At 37.9% G+C, this 20,730-nt stretch overlaps 1 protein-coding gene across 1 annotated transcript; it reads left to right on the top strand.

Moving 5' to 3' along the window:
* Positions 1-348: 348 nt before the first annotated feature.
* Positions 349-2,996, top strand: LOC110713419. Its single transcript, XM_021891871.1, has 7 exons — positions 349-385; positions 769-1,025; positions 1,125-1,319; positions 1,407-1,466; positions 1,553-1,759; positions 1,896-2,042; positions 2,259-2,996. Exons 1-7 carry the CDS (start codon positions 349-351, stop codon positions 2,994-2,996), a joined length of 1,641 nt encoding a protein of 546 aa, XP_021747563.1.
* The last annotated feature ends 17,734 nt before the right edge of the window (positions 2,997-20,730 follow it).

Here is a 20,730-nt window from a genome sequence, read left to right as displayed (position 1 = left end):
AGAGTATCTTTCGGGAAGGAGACTGCCTTAGCAGGACCAGGGGGGTATAAGCTTCATCCTCCCACTCAGTAGAAGTTACAACTATCTTACGAGCTTCATCAAACCATTGAGAGGATGGTTGAACTGCTTCTCTAAATGATTGTTTTTGAATCGTAGGAGATAGGCGGGTTATTAACTTTATTATGGCTAATAACAACCTCATTGCTATCTAACATAGTCATATCCACTTCTCGATTTGATATCAAAGAAGTATTTTGCACTTCCTTTTGCTGCGTGATTGATGACTTGTCAGTAGGAGTAACAATACTATCATGATTGTTCTCAACATTATTGTCATGATTGTTACAAATGGAATCAACCATGTCAATTTCAGTTGTTATAGAAGGTGATTGTAATGTCATTGAGACATATAAAAAGAGAGCTAGGCTTAAGAAAGGAAAGGAAACTAGAACAGGATAGAGCTTGGGGAATCCTCGAAGGCTGAAACCTGTAAAAAGAAAACAATTTGAGAAAGAAAGCTATCTTAATCCCTAACAAGAACTCCCAAGTCCACCTTGCCTAGACAAGATGGTAGTTCCTTTATGGATCATGCGAGAGAGTAAAAAATCTAGAGAGAGAAAACATTTTTTTTATCACTGGAATACTCTCAAAACATTTTACGTAACATATTTAATGATAGTATAGTGATCTATTTTTGTTAAAACTATTCTGATATCTCCAATTTGACTTGTATAAATGATTATTATGGATGGTGCAAATAAATAACAGGTGCAAATAATATTGATGATATTAATGGTTGGTTAGTAGGAGAAACTCGAGCAGCACTTGCGGAAATACATGAATTGTATTGTCAACATGTTGCTGCAGTTGGTTTTAGTGTTAGAAAAGCAAAACAAACAAGCAAAATCGAAACTAAAGATATCATCACCAAAAAGTTCTTTGTATGCTTTGCAGATGGACTAAGAAATTCCGGTAAAAAGAAGGAAAAAATTCCAGAAGAACTCTTGACAGAGGAAAGTTCTTCGGTAAAAAAAAAAACAAGACAAAGTAGGAGAGTTCCAATAACAAGGACAAACTGTAATGCTTTGATAATAGCTAAATTGAATAAGGAGGGGAAATTTTAGATAGTTCAGCATGTGTTGGTGCACAATCATCCACTCACTAGACCACAATGGAACCATTTCCACCGTTCAGAGAGTGCAATGACTGGAATTAAAGGGCAAGCGATTGAGGCCATGCAAGAATCTGGACTAAAACCTATGGAATCCTTTAATTACATGTCAAATAAAGCTGGAGGAGAAGATGCTATTGGTCATATAGTGAAAGACCACATGAATTATTGTTATAAACTGAAAATAAAGGCCATTGAAGGAGGAGATTCTTAAGTAGTTTGTGACAAATTACAGGAAGCTTATTCTGAGGACCCTAACTTCTTTTTCAAAGTAAGGTTGGATGCATATGGAAGGGTTTGTAACTTGTTTTGGAGGGATTCCATGATGCTTGAAGATTATAAAATATATGGGGATGTCAGTGTATTTGACACCACATATAGGACGAATCGTTACAACCTCATTTGCGCACCCTTTGTAGGAATAAACAACCACTGCAAGAACACTATGTTGCTTGTTCTTTTATTGGTGATGAGACCACATATTCATTTATGTGGCTATTTGAGACCTTCAAAAAGGCAATGGGTGGTAAATGTTCTGTCTCACTGTTTACAGACCAAGATGCAGCCATGGTAGCAGCAATACCAAAGGTAATTTCTAATTTTGAAGGAACTTTTTGAATACCACTATATATAAATATGTTTGTACTGAAATTATATTTAGTTACCTCTATTTTAAATGCAGCAACCATTTTTGAAACTATAGTAACTGTATAAAAATATGTAGTTATTTCCAAATACTAGACATAGACTATGTCAATGGCACTTGATTCAAAATGTTGTAACAAGATTTGGAGTTTTGAAGAGTAATGACACATTCAAGGCTGCTTTCATGAAATGCTTGAGTGGTTGTATTACCGAAGCTCAGTTTGAAGTATGTTGGGATTCAATGACGACAAAGTACAAGCTGAAAAATGACAGTTGGTTCAAAAGGTTATACTCACTAAAGCATAAGTGGTCAACAACTCTAGGTAAGGACTTTTTCTCCGCGGGAATCTTGTCATCACAGAGAAGTTAGAGCACAAATCATGCAGTGGGATTCAAAGCAAACAAGAAAACAAGTTTAATAGAATTCTACAACATATTTCAGAAGACAGTGAGGACTTGGAGAAAGAATGAGGATTTTTATGAGTTCAATAGCACAAAATTAATTCCTACTTCAAGCTATCCAATGTCTACCTTACTAAAACATGCTGCTGAGATTTACACACATACATTATTATGGGACTTTGAAGAAGAATTCAACCTAGCCATTGGATCTCAAACTAAACTGATATTCATTAATGGAGGAAAAATGGTTTACCAAGTGTACCTTGAAGGCAAAGATGGCACAACTCAAGCAGTAACTTATGATCCAGTTAACCAAACAATTCAATGTCCATGCAAGAATTTTGAAGAATCGGGTTGGTTATGCTTCCATAGCATTAGAATCTTACACATGCATTCTGTTGTGAAAATAATCTCAGAGCAATACATATCTTTCAGGTGGACTAAAATGGCTAAGGATAAAGTTAGGGAAAGTATGGAGGCAGAGCAAAGGATGAAGGGGACATTAAACAACTTCACACCTTGGCGGCTACACATGGTGAGGAAGTATTATAGTCTAATCCTTAAGAGCCACAAGTTTGAACAAGCAAGGAAATTCTTAGAAGAAAGCTTTGCAAAAGATTTAAGTGCAATTGATGAGATTATTTCTGCTATGAACTTAACTCAGAACACTACAGGTGTAGAAGAGAATTCAGAAGAAACTTCATCTAGTGTGGTTCAAGTACTGAACCCAGCTCGTGCCAAAACTAAAGGAAGCCAATCAAATAAAAGGATTCCATGAAGCTATGACTACATAAAAAAGGGGAAGAGAAGGAAGCATAGAGAATTTGGTGCCAAAACACCAAATTTTAATAATAAGTATATGCTCTGATAGTCTTAAGAACACTATATTTTATCATAGTAACCTGCATTGTTACATGGTTACCTTTTATTTGTAATTACATTCTTGGAAACTTTATATCTTTTAAATACTGATTATTATGATATAGTGTTAATTATGATTGACATAGTAACCTTTAATTTGATCTTAAGTGTACTAAATCCTTTTCAAACAAACAAGGAATAAAGCAGATGAGTACTGTAATACCTTATACCCAAAGCCTACTTCTCTAAACTTGTTGTGAATTGGTAGTTTGCTCTACTGCACAGAAGGCTCCTTTTAGATGTTAAACGAAGGCTTCTTTTAGTTATTAAAGCTTTCTAGTTTCAATGTTTCCAATGATCAACAGATAAGAAATCAAGAAAATGAAATGCTGAAATCTTATAACTAACTACTAATTATTATTTTAGACACCCATTTGTGTCTCCCCAAAACCAAACCCGTGATGAGTACCTTTCGCGTCGAATCATAATCGAATGAAGTGAAAGTGTGGAAAGTTTAGTGTTGCGGAAAGTTTTAATTTCTTTTCTCTTCTCTCTGTTTTTGAAAACCTATTTTAAGAAAACAGCCAATATAGTTTGGTTGGTCCATGATATGGGTCCAATAATAGTTTAGTTGGAAGGGGTTGAAAAGAGCTTTCCAACGATATATTATAAGCCCAATTCCGATGAATATTGAGGAAGTTAGGACCAAATTACTAAACTGGGCCCGGTTTGAGCCTTATATACGGCCCAATGATCTAGAGGAGAGCCTAATATGGATTTATCATTCCTAAAGCAATTAGGAATGGTTTTAGTCTTCTAGATTCTTCTAGAAGGTTCTTTTCATTCCTAATTCGATTAGCATTGATAAATTGACTTTTGTTGACTTTTTAGAGTTTTAATCAGAATCAAAGAACGTTTTTTTAAGGAAAATACGATTTTATCCTCCTGTAAGGCAATTTCTATCTGGTTTTAAGAAAACGCGTGAATTTCTGAGTCAGCGCCAAACGCCAGCTGTAGCGCCTGGCGCTAAGGTCAGCGTTTGGCGCTAACTTGGTTTTTTGCGTTAGAACTCTGTTTTTGATGTTTTATCTTTTTGGCTGATTTTCTCTATAAATAACGTGCTAAAAACTCCGATTTCATTCACCAACTCTCATCAAGATTTTCTTGATAACTCTTACTCTCTCTCTCTCTTTTCTAAACTAGCCTTTTCTCAAATACGAAATTCCGCATTCGCAAGACTTAGATACACCTAGCATAATTCGAAATTGCCTTCGCCCTAGACGTGAAAGGTTTTAATTTTTGAGGGTTTGGTCTTAAATCTCTCTTTCAATTATTATTTAATTTAATTGTTTATTTTATTATTTTCCTTGAAGTTACTAACGTGTGTATTTTATTATTAGAAAGAGATACGAGACATCCAAGTAAGTACTTTAATGGTTTTTATTGATGTTATTATATAGAAGTCATGCTTAGGTTGTTATTATGATTCCTAGTATCATGTTTAGGGTAACTTTAATACCAAGTATGATTAAAAGTATGATGCCTTTTATGTTCTTCCTAATATTTATGATTGTTAGTATCATGTTAGGGTTAAAGCTTTGATTTTTATTGTTTAGTGACATGCTAGGGTTTGTTATTAATCTTGTTAGTATCATGCCTAGGATCTTGCTATTATTATTATGCTTTAACATGATTATATATTATTATTATCTTGTTGCTTGATTTTTTTATTATTGCTTGATCACGCCTTTTATGCATGTTTAAAGGGAATTGATACTTGTAATCACGCTTAATAAGATAATTAATAATCTTGTTTATGGTTAATATGATTATAATTCAAGTGATCGCCAATAATAGATTTATTTGTGCATTAATATTCAACCAACATAGATAAACAGGTTTAGGGTTAATCCTATTAATTGCATGTTAGTCAGAAAGCGCACATGAATACGATCAGAATAAAGTAGAGGCCTATTATTAGGGCAGGTTCAATCTCTTTTAGGTTGGATTTGTACCTTCATCCCCAAACTACCAGTCATGGTTCAAGACCTATTGGAGTTGATGATCTCTTGGATCGTTAAGGGTTGTAACCTTCACCTCGTGAACGGTTTACAAGTTCCTAAAACTTGTTGGTGACTCTTTTGCTCTATCTTCTTTCCCTTCGGATGCCACTGTACTTTAGTGTATGATCACAGTAGGGTTCAAGTTTGGGATAACGCTTGAAATATTCCCTACAGTTTTTGGCGACTCCACTGGGGAGGATTTCTATTTTAATTCCTGAATTTGTTTCGTCAATGATTTAGAATGAGTGAATGAGACTCAAAACGTTCTAAGTATTTCATGTGCGTAATTTTGATTAACATTATTGTCATATGCATAAAAAAGATCTCATTGGAAAGACCATCCGTAATGAGTTAAAAACATAGGATTTTTACACGTAGGAAATTTGAAAAATATCTTTCACAATTAGGATCGAAATAATGCTGCGTGAAACTGGAAAATTTTATCGAGCACAGAAAGCTGCTGAGGCATGTAGGAACTAGCGTCAGAAAACAGAGTCTAGCGCCGAAGATTTAACTCTGGCGTCAGGCGACAACTCTTGTCGCCAGGCGCCAGAGCCAAATCGCGGCGCCGGCCTCTGTTCGCTGGCGCCAAGTTCTTCCAATACCAAGCCAGAAATATGCGTTCTAATTTTGACCGGTTTTTCGCATTGTTTGCTCGATCCTACTTCCTGATTGAGTTTTTCTCACTATTCTGAAACCCATATTTGTTCTACATATGGACATAATCCTATTGAATTCATGCTCCATATACCTGATTGAACGCTCTGAGCAACAAAGGGTACATATTGTTGAATTCACCAAACCATGGAAGCGAGTTTTTTCTAAAACTCGCGGTGTCCCATCCACTCGCGCCAACCCTTCACAGTTAGGCTTCCGCGCGGTGCATCTGGAAAATTAACCATGGACCCTCTATTGACTAAACCATATCCCGAACTTTAGAGAACTAGAGCCATGGTTAGGTTGCAAACTCATTGCATCATATTGTGCGTACTTGACTAATTGTGCATTATTTGTTGTTTATATACTATGTTTTCTTAACTGTTTGTTTGACTTGTGTTGAGATTAAATAAGTTAATGACTTAAAGAACTTTGCCTAATTAATTAATTAATTAATTTGAGTAAATAAAGTCTAATATTTTAATCAGAATCGACTTAGTACGACTTTAGGCATACCCTTGTTGATTAATAACACCGAAAACAGTTCCAAATTAAAGCTCCAGCAATGGCGCCAAAGCCTGAACTGTAGTGCCACCCTGTGGAGTATGGCGCCTGGCGACAGTTCTGTCGTCTGGCACTACACTGCAAAGAGAGGCGTCAGTCCTGTCGTTTTGGCGACAGATCGGATTATTGATCGAGTCATCACCTTGTGTCTAATTAACCAGTTTACTAATTAATTCGGTTAAATATTACTGTCAATAATACCTTGTTAAGTCATTAATTGAGTCTAGTCACATAGTCTAGCCACATGGTCATGACACGAGTCTTAACATGTCACCTACACTCACTGATCTTAGCACACACCTTGAGTACATATCACCATGACCATGTCTTAGGTTCATGCATGACTCGGTTTTTTCCGCATTTGAGTTGGGGGCACATTCTATTCCTAATTCTTCATATCTCTCCATCTATATCATTTTTATTCACATTCTATTCCATCTTTCTTCACTTCCTCCATCCATTGCATGTTGAATAAAGTTCGAGTCAAATAATTAACAATGGAATTCCCCAAATTCCTTTTCCACAGTACTTGGTAGAGTAGAGAAGGGCGATTAATCAAGGACAACACCTTTGTTCAGGTCTCACTTTTTCATAAACCAATTCGCCCAAAGAGGAAAGTTAAAAAGATAATGGCAAGTCAAGAAGAGGTCAATTAACTTAGGAATCAATTGAATGACGTGACTGAGGTGTTAAAGGCTTTAACCCTCAAAATTGATGACCTTGTGAAACAACAACAAATGAACCTTATGCAAGAAAGTTTGAGCAAGCTATCTAGTGACTATAAATTTCAGGGCATTAGTTCACAAGGGGTCTCGCTGGACAAGGACCTTCTTCCGCATAAGTTCAACGCCACTGACATCCCTAAATTCAAGGCAACATATAACCTTTACTTTCATCTAAGATCTTTTGAAACTATAATGAGCATTAAGGGTATCGATAAGAAGGTTTTCCCCTCTCTGTTCTCACTATCTCTTGAGACCGTTTGCCAGCAATGGTTCTTTTCTCTCGAGAAAGAAAAAACCTCCACCTGGGAGTCCATAGCAAACACTTTCATAGATAGATATAAGTGCAACATCCAAGACGAAACAGACCACAGACAACTTGAGATGTTAAAACAAAAAGGAAATGAAGGGTTCACTTCTTTCTTCAACAAATGGAGGGAAACTTCCGCTAACATGGTTAAAGTTCCTACCGAAAAAGAATCTGTGAGGATGTTTATCAAGAATCTCTAAGGGAAGTATTCAAAGCACTTAAAATACCAACACAATTTGAATACTTTCAAGGCTGTCTATAATATAGGCATTGATATTGAAGATGACATTATGAAAGATAATAGTGCGAGAGGAAAGAAGAACGACCATCCTTCTTCTTCCTCTCCCATTAACGAGGTACATGCCACGAACGCCTCTAAATCGCGAATCCGAAGGTCAAAAAGAGTGTTCACTCCACTTAGTATGAGTTATGAAACAGCTTTCGAGAAGCTACATCACAAAGGACTAGTCATGCCCATAGGGCCCATCAAAGATCCAGTTCCAGAAGCCAAGCCACCCAAGTGGGACCCTAATAAGCACTGCAAATATCACCAAGGAAAGGGTCACGACACTGAGGAGTGTTGGAAACTCAAAGAAGCTATTCAAGATCTGATCGATGACAATAAAACTTCCGAGGTTCTAGCCATTGAAGAAGATCAAACATCCTTCGATCCATCACTTCTTATCACACCTGTAGGTGAGACCATGATCGAGACAGCTTATATAACCTCTCTCGATGAAGTGGCCATAATTGAGGAGGATGAAAGTATTTTCTTAGATAATACCAGGGAAGACTCGTCAAGTCTAACAGAGGATGTTCGAAAGCTGCAAGATGTCGTTGCCATGCTCTTGAATGTGGTAGAAGGACTAGCAAATCGGGTGATGGCTATCGAACAAAATTCTCGCCAAGGATTTAATGAAGAACTCAATGCTCCTAAGCCACGGGAAAAACGGACCATTGAAGAATACACACCAATAGGAACGACTTACAATGAAGCTTTTGACTGTCTTCACGATCAAGGTCATATTCACTCCATTCGTCCCAGTCAAGACCCTCCAACTGAAAAACGTTTTCCCAATTGGGATCCAAATTCCTATTGTCGATACCATAGAGGTTGCGGTCACACTACTGAAAAATGCCTCGCCCTCAAGGATCGTGTTCAAGACTTCATTGATTCAAATCTCCTTCATGTTCCCCCACGCGACAAGAAGGCCAAGATTAGTAGCGATAGTAATAGTGGCTGTAAACGGAAGAAGAACGACTATCCTTCTTCTTCCGAAAACACCTACTCTAGTAACGGTGTTGGTACTTTCGACCTTAATGAGATCTTAGCCATGGATAATCGAGGATTTAGAAAGCAACAAAAAAAGGATTTTACCCCTATTGGAATTAGCTACGATTATGCTTTCGATCGACTCCATACCAAGGGACTCATTACTCCTATTGGACCTCTTCAAGATCCCCCACTCGAGAAGAGATTGCCTAGTTGGAATCCAAATGTGCGCTGCAAGTACCATCAAGGTAGGGGTCATACTACCGAGAGCTGTTGGAAGCTAAAGGAGGCAATCCAATATTTGATCGACAATAACAGGCTTCCAATACCTCCAGTCGGTAAGAACACCAAGTGATGATGAACACAAGGCAAGAGGCGAGTTGCAACGACAAGATTTCATGACCTATTTTTTCTATTTTTTTTCATTTTTTCCTCTCCTCAATAAGTCTAGCATAGGCACCTTTCTTTAGATTAATTTTGTAGATTATTTCTTTTCCTTAAATAAAATGAGCATTTTATTCTCTTACATATGATCATCACATTACATTGCATAAAAAAATCATTTTCAAACTAAGCACAACGTATACCAATTATTTGAGGCACCCCTTGTAGCCACATCATATCACCTTTCACCCTTCAAATATACAATCTCTTCTTGATAAACCACTTTGAGCCTCGTCTAACGATAGACCTTTCTTTCTTCAACCTACATCTACCTAACCTTGGAATGGGATTGTGTGCAACTTATGTAATTTTCAAAAAAAGCTTGAGTGACATCAAAATATTAAAATAGCAAAAAACAAAAAAAATAATAAATAAAAGTGTACAACAGGGCAAGTGTTCCAATGTCTTTGATATGAACATGTCTCAGATTGGGTCTCTTATCGAGTGCTCGGTACCGTGCCTGAGAAACATGAATGCAAGTGAGTGATAGACCGCATGATCGGGATTGCCCACACTTATGAAAATAAAATAAATGCTAAAGCAAAAAAAAGAGCTAAAAAAAGAATTAAAAGCCTCAAGCATAAAATTATAAAGATTAAAAAGCAAGGTTGCATACCTTGGGGGCTTATCGAGGATCTTGAGCCTTTATCCCCTTCTTCTATAACCTTTATCCTAATCACGTTACAACCCTTAAAAAGACCTTTTTGAGGTATACACACACTTGTGTGAGGTTCGGCTAGAGCTACGTTTGGCCTGATTCTTAACGGATACGTAGGCAACCTCACATCGAGGTGCGATCGTAATAAAAATGCATTCATATTCAAATTCACACACTTACACCATGATCATATCAAGGGATCTCCTATGCTCATTCCTATTCACTTAGAGCTAGACTTGGGGGCTTGATCCTTACATCATTAGCTTACCTAACCTAAGAGTCACCACCATTCGACTCTTTTAAAAAATAATATATTTCCACACACTTAGCCCTTGTGGCCTAACTTTAGTGTCACTTTCATACACTGCATAGATACATGACCAAATATACTTTCCCTTAGGAACCCTTTGTCATGAAATCTTAACACAACGTTGAAGCATGTATTGTCATATCAAAATCACTCATATCAAATCATAATCATCATTGCATCAAAGTATGAAGTGCTTAGCCTCCGCGCCTAAGTTACCTAAATACTTTCATTATCAAGTCAACTAGGATATTCTAAGATGTTACAATCTGAGAAACAACATTTGACTAAGCTCATTCAACATGCACCCTAAAAAAAACTTCGATTCTTTTTTCGCGTCTTTTTTTTTCGGGAGGAAGTCGGTACCCTCCACAAAAATGACGGAAAATGACGGAAATTTTTTGCTTTTTTGCATTTTCAAGTCGCACGATCACATTACAATGCACACACGAGTCATGTACACATTAAGTCATGTCGTGTCATATCACCTTGATTTTAGTCTAACACATATGTCAAACACTTTGAGTCGAGTCAACCTCGAGTCAATCACAACGAGTCAAGTTTATACCTTGAATCATGTCAAGTCAATGAGTCAAGCGACATTATACCTTAGGTCAACCCTAAAGAAAGATTAGCAAAGTCCTATAGTCAAAAATAAATACAGGTGTAGCAGAATAGGGAAGACCCCACTCCAGCGCCAGACGACAACATCTAGCATCTAGAAATAGATTTCAGCGCCTGGCACTAGATCTCAGCGTTTGGCGACAGAGCCAATTCTTGGCACCAGAGATATTTCAGTAGCGACAGAGCTCAAAGCCTCTCTGAAAGGTGATTTTGACCTCATACAACAATTTTGGGTTCCTTGGTACGCCAGTTAGCCCCTATAAGCAATTTGACATGATTAAGTAGTCGGTTTGATTACAATCGCAATAAGTGATCGACCTGACGAAAGATCGTCTCACTTAGCTTAGAGCTCCTAAGCATTGGCTCATCACGGAGACACCGACATAATGGTTCACAAGCAGCAAACCGTCGACGTACGGGCATAGCAGAAGCAAAGTTCAAGCGAGCTTTAGAGATCGAAAAGCGTTGGTCTTCGGAAATTTTTCTTTGGAATATTATCACAATAAACATTCAAGCTCTTTTGTTCAGAGGCGCGTGGACAATCCTTTCAAGCTCTTTTATTCAGAGACGCGTGGACAATCCTTTCAAGCTCTTTTATTCAGAGACGCGTGGACAATCCTTTCAAGCTCTTTTGCTCAGAGACGCATGGGAATATCATTCAGAATCTCTTTGTTCAGAGACACGTGGACATATTAAAAAGAAGCTCTTTGTTCAGAGGTGCGTGGACATTTCAAAGAAGCTCTTTGTTCAGAGACGAGTGAACATCAAAACAACAAGATAACGTTCCCTTGATTGCGGAGAATTGTCACAAACAACTGAAGGTGATTTCAAGCAAAGTTGTCTTCGATCATGTTCCCTTAGACGTGGAAGATGGTCACAAAGCGGGAGAGGATTGTTTCAAGCGAAGCAATCTTCGATAGTGTTCCCTGGTTTGTGAAATATTATCAAGGCGGAAGAGGATAGTTTTAAGTGAAGCAATCTTCAATATTGAAAGTAGTTACAAGCGTAGCGGTTTTCAAGCGGGATGGCATTCTCTTGGAAGGAGGTCATCAAAACAGTAAAGCAGCAACAAATCGGTTACCTCAAGAGACGTGTGCTCGACGGTGCAAGATACGCGTTTATTAACTCTTGTATCTGTTTAACTAATGCTAGTTTGCAGGCATCGGCGTTACAATATTGATTTAGAATCGCAGAAAGTTCTGAATCATTCTCCGTCCCTATCGATACTTTGACTTTTGTTTTCGAAACTTGCATTTCTCCAAACTCAGTCAAAGTGGGGGCTTATGTAGACACCCATTTGTGTCTCCCCAAAACCAAACCCAGTGATGAGTACCTTTTGCATCGAATCATAATCGAATGAAGTGAAAGTGTGGAAAGTTTAGTGTTGCGGAAAGTTTTAATTTCTTTTCTCTTCTCTCTGTTTTTGAAAACCTGTTTTAAGAAAACAGCCAATCCAGTTTGGTTGGTCCAAGATATGGGTCCAGTAATAGTGTAGTTGAAATAGGCTTGAAAAGAGCTTTCCAACAATATATTATAAGCCCAATTCTGATGAATATTGAGGAAGTTAGGGCCAAATTACTGAACTGGGCCCGGTTTGAGCCTTATATACGGCCCAATGATCTAGAGGAGGGCCTAATATGGATTTATCATTCCTAATGCAATTAGGAATGGTTTTAGTCTTCTAAATTCTTCTAAAAGGTTCTTTTCATTCCTAATTTGATTAGCATTGATAAATTGACTTTTGTTGACTTTTTAGAGTTTTAATCAGAATCAAAGAACGTTTTTTTGAGGAAAATACGACTTTATCCTCCTATACGACAATTTCTATCTGGTTTCAAGAAAAAGTGTCTGAGTCAGCGCCAAACGCCAGCTGTGGCGCCTGGCGCTAGCCTTAGTTCCTGGCGCTGAGGTCAGCTTTTGGCGCTAACTTGGTTTTTTGCGTCAGAACTCTGTTTTTGATGTTTTATCTTTTTGGCTGATTTTCTCTATAAATAACGTGCTAAAAACTCCAATTTCATTCACCAACTCTCATCAAGATTTTCTTGATTACTCTTACTCTCTCTCTCTCTCTCTTTTCTAAACTAGCCTTTTCTCAAATACAAAATTCCGTATTCGCAAGACTTAGATACACCTAGCATAATTCGAAGTTGCCTTCGCCCTAGACGTGAAAGGTTTTAATTTCTGAGGGTTTAGTCCCAAATCTTTCTTTCAATTATTATTTAATTTAATTGTTTATTTTATTATTTTCCTTGAAGTTACTAACGTGTGTATTTTATTATTAGAAAGAGATACGAGGCATCCAAGTAAGTACTTTAATGGTTTTTATTGATGTTATTATATAGAAATCATGCTTAGGTTTTATTTATAATTCCCAGCTAGTATCATGTCTAGGGTAACTTTTATACCAAGTATGATTAAAAGTATGATACCTTTTATGTTCTTCCTAATATTTATGATTGTTAGTATCATGTTAGAGTTAAAGCTTTGATTTTTATTGTTTAGTGACATGCTAGGGTTTGTTATTAATCTTGTTAGTATCATGCCTAGGATCTTGCTATTATTATTATGCTTTAACATGATTATATATTATTATTATCTTGTTGCTTGATTTTTTTGTTATTGCTTGATCACGCCTTTTATGCATGTTTAAAGGGAATTGGTACTTGTAATCACGCTTAATAAGATAATTAATAATCTTGTTTATGGTTAATATGATTATAATTCAAGTGATCGCCAATAATAGATTTATTTGTGCATTAATATTCAACCAACATAGATAAACAGGTTTAGGGTTAATCCTATTAATTGCATGTTAGTCAGAAAGCGCACATGTATACGATCAGAATAAAGTAGAGGCCTATTATTAGGGTAGGTTCAATCTCTTTTAGGTTTGATTTGTACCTTCATCCCCGAACTACAAGTCATTGTTCAAGACCTATTGGAGTTGACAATCTCTTGGATCGTTAAGGGTTGTAACCTTCACCTCCTGAACGTTTTACAAGTTCCTAAAACTTGTTGGTGACTCTTTTGCTCTATCTTCTCCCTTTGGACGCCACCGTACTTTAGTGTATGATCACAGTGGGGTTCAAGTTTGGGATTACGCTTGAAATATTCCCTACAATTATGATATAGTATCTTTTATGATTGACATAGTAAACTTTAATTTTGAGATATACATTTCTTGATAGTAACCTTTTTTTATAATATAGTGATCTTTATTTTTAATACCTTGTATTGTCAGTTTTTTACCATTAATTAACATAGTTATAATCAATTTTGACATAGTTACCTTTATATTTAGAATAGTGACCTTATTAATAAAATAGTGGCTTTATTTTAACATATAGTGAGCTACGATAATTACCATTAATTTAAAACATAGTCCTTAATTTTGACATTATAAAATATTGAAAACGAAGTGACCTTTTTTCACCAAACAAAGACCTTATAAATAATATAGTGACTTTATTTTAACATAGTGACCTATGATAATTGACAGGGTAAAGTCGTATCCCCTAATCAAAAATAATTACCTAAATCACTAACTAAAGTAGATAGGGAAGTAAGGTCGAACTCCACAGGGAAACAGGTCTTTTTAATTCTAATTAATTATTATAATTTAAATTATCTAAGTAACCAATATATTTAGATATGAATTCTATACTACGAAGAATAAGTTTACGGACAAAAGAATCAATAATAAGGAAACCTAGGGTCACAGGTTCACCAATAATTAATATTTCGGGATAGAACGAAGTAATTAATAATTAACAATGCACATATATCATGATTAACAGGCTCTCGCAATTTATTAATCAACATAGATCTAACAGGCTCTCGCAATTTACTAGACCTAAGTTCCTATTAAAATTAGCCTTTAGTATTAAATCAACATCTGCTCGATTCATCAATTCAATATTGCTAAGCATTCACAATCAAATTACATCTGCTCGATTCATAATCTAATTGCAAAGAATTAAAACAATTCAATAGGAAATTATCATGCAATATCAATAATCAATAATAACAAACTATCCCTTCATATTAATTATGGATCCCCATAAACCCTAGAATGGAACTACTCACTAATCATCATAACTAAGCCAATCAAGTAAATAATTAAAAGCATAATCAAGAAAACAATTAAAATAGCTGAAATTAAAAAGGGAAGAAATTGTACCAAAAATAAATCTGGAATCAAAGGAAGTATTAACAACAAAAGTTTAGAGAGAATTTAAGAGAGAGAAAAATACTAAGTAGAGAGAGAAAGTCTAAGAAAGAAGGTAACTAAGAATTCCGTACAAATCGTATTTAAACCCTCCCTAAAACAAGAATTAAAACTAAACTTAATCAGGTCCTAAGAAAACACGCGCCCGATCGGGCGAAGGGCCGCCCGATCGGGCCCGCCTTTTTATAACACCCTTTACTGATGTGCCGCGCCGGATCGAGCTTACGCTCACCTGATCGGGCGCGCCTCTTCCTTGAGGGTCCTTATGCACGCAGCCGCCCGATCGGGCGTATGCTTGCCCGATCGGGCCCGATCTTCTTCTTTGAGGCTTGGATTTCGATTGGGCTCAATTCCTCGGCCCAATATAAGTTTCCTCATCGGGTCTTGATTAATCGATCCAATAATCCCGGTATCACATACAGAGCCCTTAATCACCGGCTCTCACCGATCCTGGGCTTCAAGAGTTGTCGTATCCTTCTAGCTTCCGTAGTCGATCCATAAAGCTCGGAAAAATGCTCCAAGAGTGCAATTTCCTGTAAAATACAACTAAAACTACGAAAACACTAGAACACACAAATTAGTAATAAAAGTGGCCCGAAAGAGCCAAAAACACTACTAATAACGACCAAGGGACGGGGATAAAACACTATATAAAATGGACATATCAAACTCCTTCAAGCCAAACCTTTGCTTGTCCCTAAGCAAAGAGCTCATCAATGAAGATATAAAATATACTTCACCCCAATAATCAAATCAAAAACCAACAATTCAAAGCAAATCTAATGAACACGCTTCAACATCAATCAATCTTATCCATCTATTCACCCTTCCTCCCCAACAATTGTCAAGTAGAGCAAACCACAAGAGCATATAGAATTCAAGACTAGTGCTCACACACTCAACTCTCGTTTATGTGGCGAGTAAAGAATGTACTCGATCGCTCTCCAACCAACCCTTTTAATGTGAAAAATGCCCTCCCAACTCACACTCTCGTGTGTATAAAAACATTGAACGCTCATCCTAGTAGTCGACTCGAAATATGCCAAGTCATAACTTGCATTGATAAACAACACTTTCACATTTACATAACTTCTATGCACAAGGTCGGAAGGTCTTTTAATCTTGTAATGTAAGGCTAGGGTAAAGGTAGGATAAATTGGGGATTATGTGAGAGAAAAGCTATGCTAAAAGGGAGCCAAATCCTAATAAACCCATGATAAAAAATAATGACCATACACATCTCCAACATAATAAACTCCAACAACAACCACCAAATATACTCCAAACAATATAAACAATCCCAACACTTACAATTTCACTCATAAAAATATGATAATATGGAACAAGAGTGAATAACAAACTTTGAACTCATAACTTGGAATATTTACATTGAAACTCAACTTTTTTTTTCTCTTCTTTTTTTCTTTTGATTAACCTTCACTTAGAACATTTGAACATCAAACACTTTTTTTCTTTTTTTTTTCTTAGAAGTTCACCCCTTTTTTTTCAAATTTCTCACTTTTTTTTTCGAACTTCTTTTTTCATCACACTTTTATTTTTTTCTCAAATATATACAACCTTTAAACTCATCAAAACAAAAATATGATCAAGAACAAATTACTTCTCAAAACCCACCCAAATTGTGCAAATAATGTGCACACTACAAACTCCCTCACCTCACTTACTAATAGCTCCCCCAATCCAAGCTTGGGACTAGTAACCAATGGGGAAATTAAGGCTTGTAATGTGGCTATAAACAATAAAAAGTCAAGGCAACAACATGGGTAGCAAGAAGGGAACAAATGTATCTAAATAAATCTGAAGGCTACCTAAAAGAACAAATGCCTTCGTCCTCCATACGTGCATAATAGTGAGTCATGAAACACTACTCATAGTTGCAAATCAATACTCAAATTCATTGACATACCAGGAACTATGGAACTATCACACATTTCCTAACCAAATCAACTAGTCAAGCACTATATTCACAAGTAGTTGGACAAAATTGACGCATGTCTAGGAATCCAAGCAATCAAACTTCAAACCATGACCAACAAATCCACAATGTTCATCATCAAATACCAAGAATCAAAACAATTTTTCTTAAGTATGGGGCACAGGGAAGCATGATTTACAATTCATTGGAACGTATTTTTTAATTTTTTTTTCAATTTTTTTGTATTTTTCATATATAAGAAAGCAATAAAAACTACAGTAGGAAAGCAAATAAAAACTATACTAGAAAGAAAATAAAGAGAGAAAAGGAAGAGAATTACCAAGTGAAAGAACACCCCCCCAAGCCAAATCAAGCAATGCCCTCATTGACTTGGGAGAGTAGCCTACTTCTCATCCTTATCCATCCTCGAATAGCCCCCGCCGTGGCTAGAACCGGCTCCTCCATGGCTAGAGCCACCACCTCCATACCCCAAACCACCTGCAAAGTAGTTAGGGTCCACATTCCCACCCATACCCCCAAAAGGAGCATCACCCCCATATCCGTGGACCGAAGAGTAGTCCACATAAGTACCATACGCATCGGGGGGAGAATACCCTCCTTGGGGGTATTGGAACCAATCGGGAGTAAGTGAATCAGGAGGAATAGGCCCCCGACGGGCGTAATCATCATACATGGGATAAAGGCCCCTCCCTAGGTTCCTCTCTATGTGACCAACCCGCCCATCTAAGGTGCTTAACCTAGAGTCTAGGTGTTGCATCATACCCTCAACTCTCCCTTGCCCCGTCTTGATGCGGTCTAATTGGCTCCTAAAAGCCGAAAAGTCATATGGGGCATTGGGGTCGACGTTGTAATCGACCGAGGAAGTGGGCATGCCATAGGTGAAGGGTGGAGGTGGTTGGTAGTGTGGTGAATGGTGAATGGGGGAATGGTGGGGTTGTGGTGAGGGGTGAGGTGGTTGAACCTCACCTTGACCATTTATCTCGAAAGTATAAGAGGGCTTCCCCCTCTCAAATTTGGTCAAGGCGGGGTTGGGTAAGGTAAAGGCTTGGTCTCTCCTACCCGATTGTCGGTGGACTATCCACCAAGTATCACTCCCCACGGGTTGCACCCAGTTCAAACTCCCTAAATAGGGTAGGTCCATGAGGTTCGATCCCACAACTTTCCTATGCCCATCCGGGTTCCAACCTAAGTGTTTCCTAGCAATATGGGTCACTAACCCCCCAAAATAAATAGGTGCTCTAGACCTACTAGCCTCAGCCGCATTGGCCGCCCTTTGGAAGTGATTGGCTATCCTATGGGGTATGTTCAATTTTTCAGCAGTAGGAAGTATATAGGATGCCAATAGTTCCAATTCATCTCTCCTAACATTTGTCGGTTCATGCCTCCCAAAAATAGTGAGGCCGGAAAATCTTTGCCAAAGTTTTGGGACGGGATGTTGAATCCACGTCCCTTTGGCACGCTGTAGGTTCACTAAATCCTTCCCGGTTAGCCTCTTATAGACCACGGCGGTGTGGTCTTGAGAGGGTTCAATATGTTTATCCGATTTTAAATCAAACAACTTTCCAAATTCTTTAAGAGTTAGTCTCACATCGTTGTTTAATAATCGGAATTGTACATGAGTAATTAGTGCATTCATTTTAATAACATTAAAACATGAAATAAATTCCAATGTTAAGTAATCATATGTATCATGGCACATTTGAAAAAAAACCACTCATGCCTATACCTTTGAACAATTTTTCCACATATTTATCTAGGCCTAACCTAACTAATGTGGGATGATGAATAAAACGGGTTGAGATTACCTGACGATCGATGAGGTTGACCATCCTAACCCGTTGCTCCTCCGAGGTAATGACAACCTCCTCCCATCCCGGAATTTGAAGATCCGGGTTGACCATTGGTTGTGGTGCCCTCGAACTCTCACCCCTTTGGTTCCTTGAACGCTTTGAGGCTATGTTCTTGTAAAATAGTAGGAAATTGAAGGTTTCTCTCTCTTAGGGTTTGAGAAAATTTGAGAGAAAGTAGGGGAAAATTAGTGTAGATTGTAGAGGAGGATGAGGGGAGATGGAATATGTAAGAATTTTTAAGTTTGGATGGAAGAATTGGAGAAGGTCTTGAATTGAAGTGTAGGTTGAAGGTTTGAAAATGGAGGTTTTAGAGAGAAAAAGTGAAATGAGGAAGATGAAATAAGGAGAAAGTGAGGAAAGAAAGAAGAGAAAAGAAAATAAAGGGGGATGGGCTGATGGCGCGCCCGATCGGGCGAAAATGCGAATTTCCAAAACTCCAGTTGCGCGCCCGATCGAGCGAGCTCCGCCCGATCGGGCGCGAACACGAAGCAAAATTCTCCACTTTTCTCGCCCGATCGGGCGAGCTTCGCCCGAAATATCTTTTCCTACTCACTCGATTTTCCACAAAAAGCGCCTGATCGGGCAAGCTTTGCCCGATCGGGCGAAAATGCCTCTGAATTCAACCCTGCTTGCACGCCCGATCAGGCTGCTTCGCCCGATCGGGCGAAAATAGGTCCGATTTCAACCTTGCTTGCGCGCCCGATCGGGCGAATTTGCTGCTGAAATCTGGGTTGCTTGCACTTAAAATTTTTTTCTCCGATTTTTTTTCTCCGATTTCAACCCAACTCGGTTGCACTCCTTTTTCTCCGATTTTTTTTCTTCTTCAAAATTTTTCTAAGTCTTTATACCTCTCAAATTCATACATGTACAACAACACTTAAAACTGGTGAAATATCACTCTCCTCGCCTCTTTAAAAAAATAAAAATAAGGAAAAGGAAAACTAGCCTAGAAAGCATGAAATACGGGTTGCCTCCCGCAAAGCGCTGGTTTATCTAGGTCCCGCACGACCTTCTTGCCACCTTGAAGCTCATGTTGGAAGTGGAGTTAGGAGAGTCTCCTCCACATCTCTAATGGTAGCACCTTCATGATACACTTTCAACCTTTGGCCATTTACCTTGAACTCTTCACCTTTGTCATTCACCAACCCCACCAAACCAAATTCGTTAACCTTTTGTGACAGTGAAGGGACCGGATCACCTAGACTGCAACTTTCCTGGGAAAATCTTCAATCTAGAATTAAAGAGAAGAACCTTATCATCCGGTGCAAACTCTCTTGGTAAGATCCTCTTGTCTTGCCACTTCTTGGTCTTCTCCTTGTAGATCCGCGCACTATCATATGCCGACAATCTAAACTCATCCAACTCATTGAGTTGAAGAAGTCTCTTCTTACCCGCGGCCTTAGAATCCATATTAAGCTCTTTGATCGCCCAAAAGGCTTTGTACTCCAATTCTACGGGAAGATGACATGCCTTACCATAAACTAATCTATAAGGTGAAGTACCAATCGGTGTCTTAAATGTTGTTCGGTATGCCCAAAGTGTGTCATCAAGCTTCATACTCCAATCTTTCCTTGACTTGGCTACTACCTTTTCTAGGATCGCCTTGATTTCTCTATTAGAGACCTCAACTTGACCCCTAGTTTGAGGGTGGTAACTAAGCCCTGTTCTGTGATATACGCCATACTTCTTAAGGAGGTTATCCAATTGTTTTTCATGGAAGTGGGTACCCCCATCACTAATAATAGCTCGTGGAACACCAAACCTGGGAAATATGATCTTTTTAAAGAGCTTGATGACTACCTTAGAATCGTTTATTGGTGAAGCTATGGCTTCTACCCACTTGGACACATAATCTACGGCTACAAGTATGTAACAATTCCCATTGGAAGATGGGAACAGCCCCATATAATCGATGCCCAGTTTGGGGCATCTCATGCCTCCGCGAAATGTTGCCAGTCGTCTGACAAGAGTCACAAGCCCGCACAAAAGTGTTA

Source organism: Chenopodium quinoa, unplaced genomic scaffold (genome assembly GCF_001683475.1).
Source record: "Chenopodium quinoa cultivar QQ74 unplaced genomic scaffold, ASM168347v1, whole genome shotgun sequence".
Taxonomy (NCBI): Eukaryota; Viridiplantae; Streptophyta; class Magnoliopsida; order Caryophyllales; family Amaranthaceae; genus Chenopodium; species Chenopodium quinoa.
The sequence above is the reverse complement of the archived record's forward strand: the minus strand, read 5'-3'. Positions and strand labels throughout refer to the sequence as shown.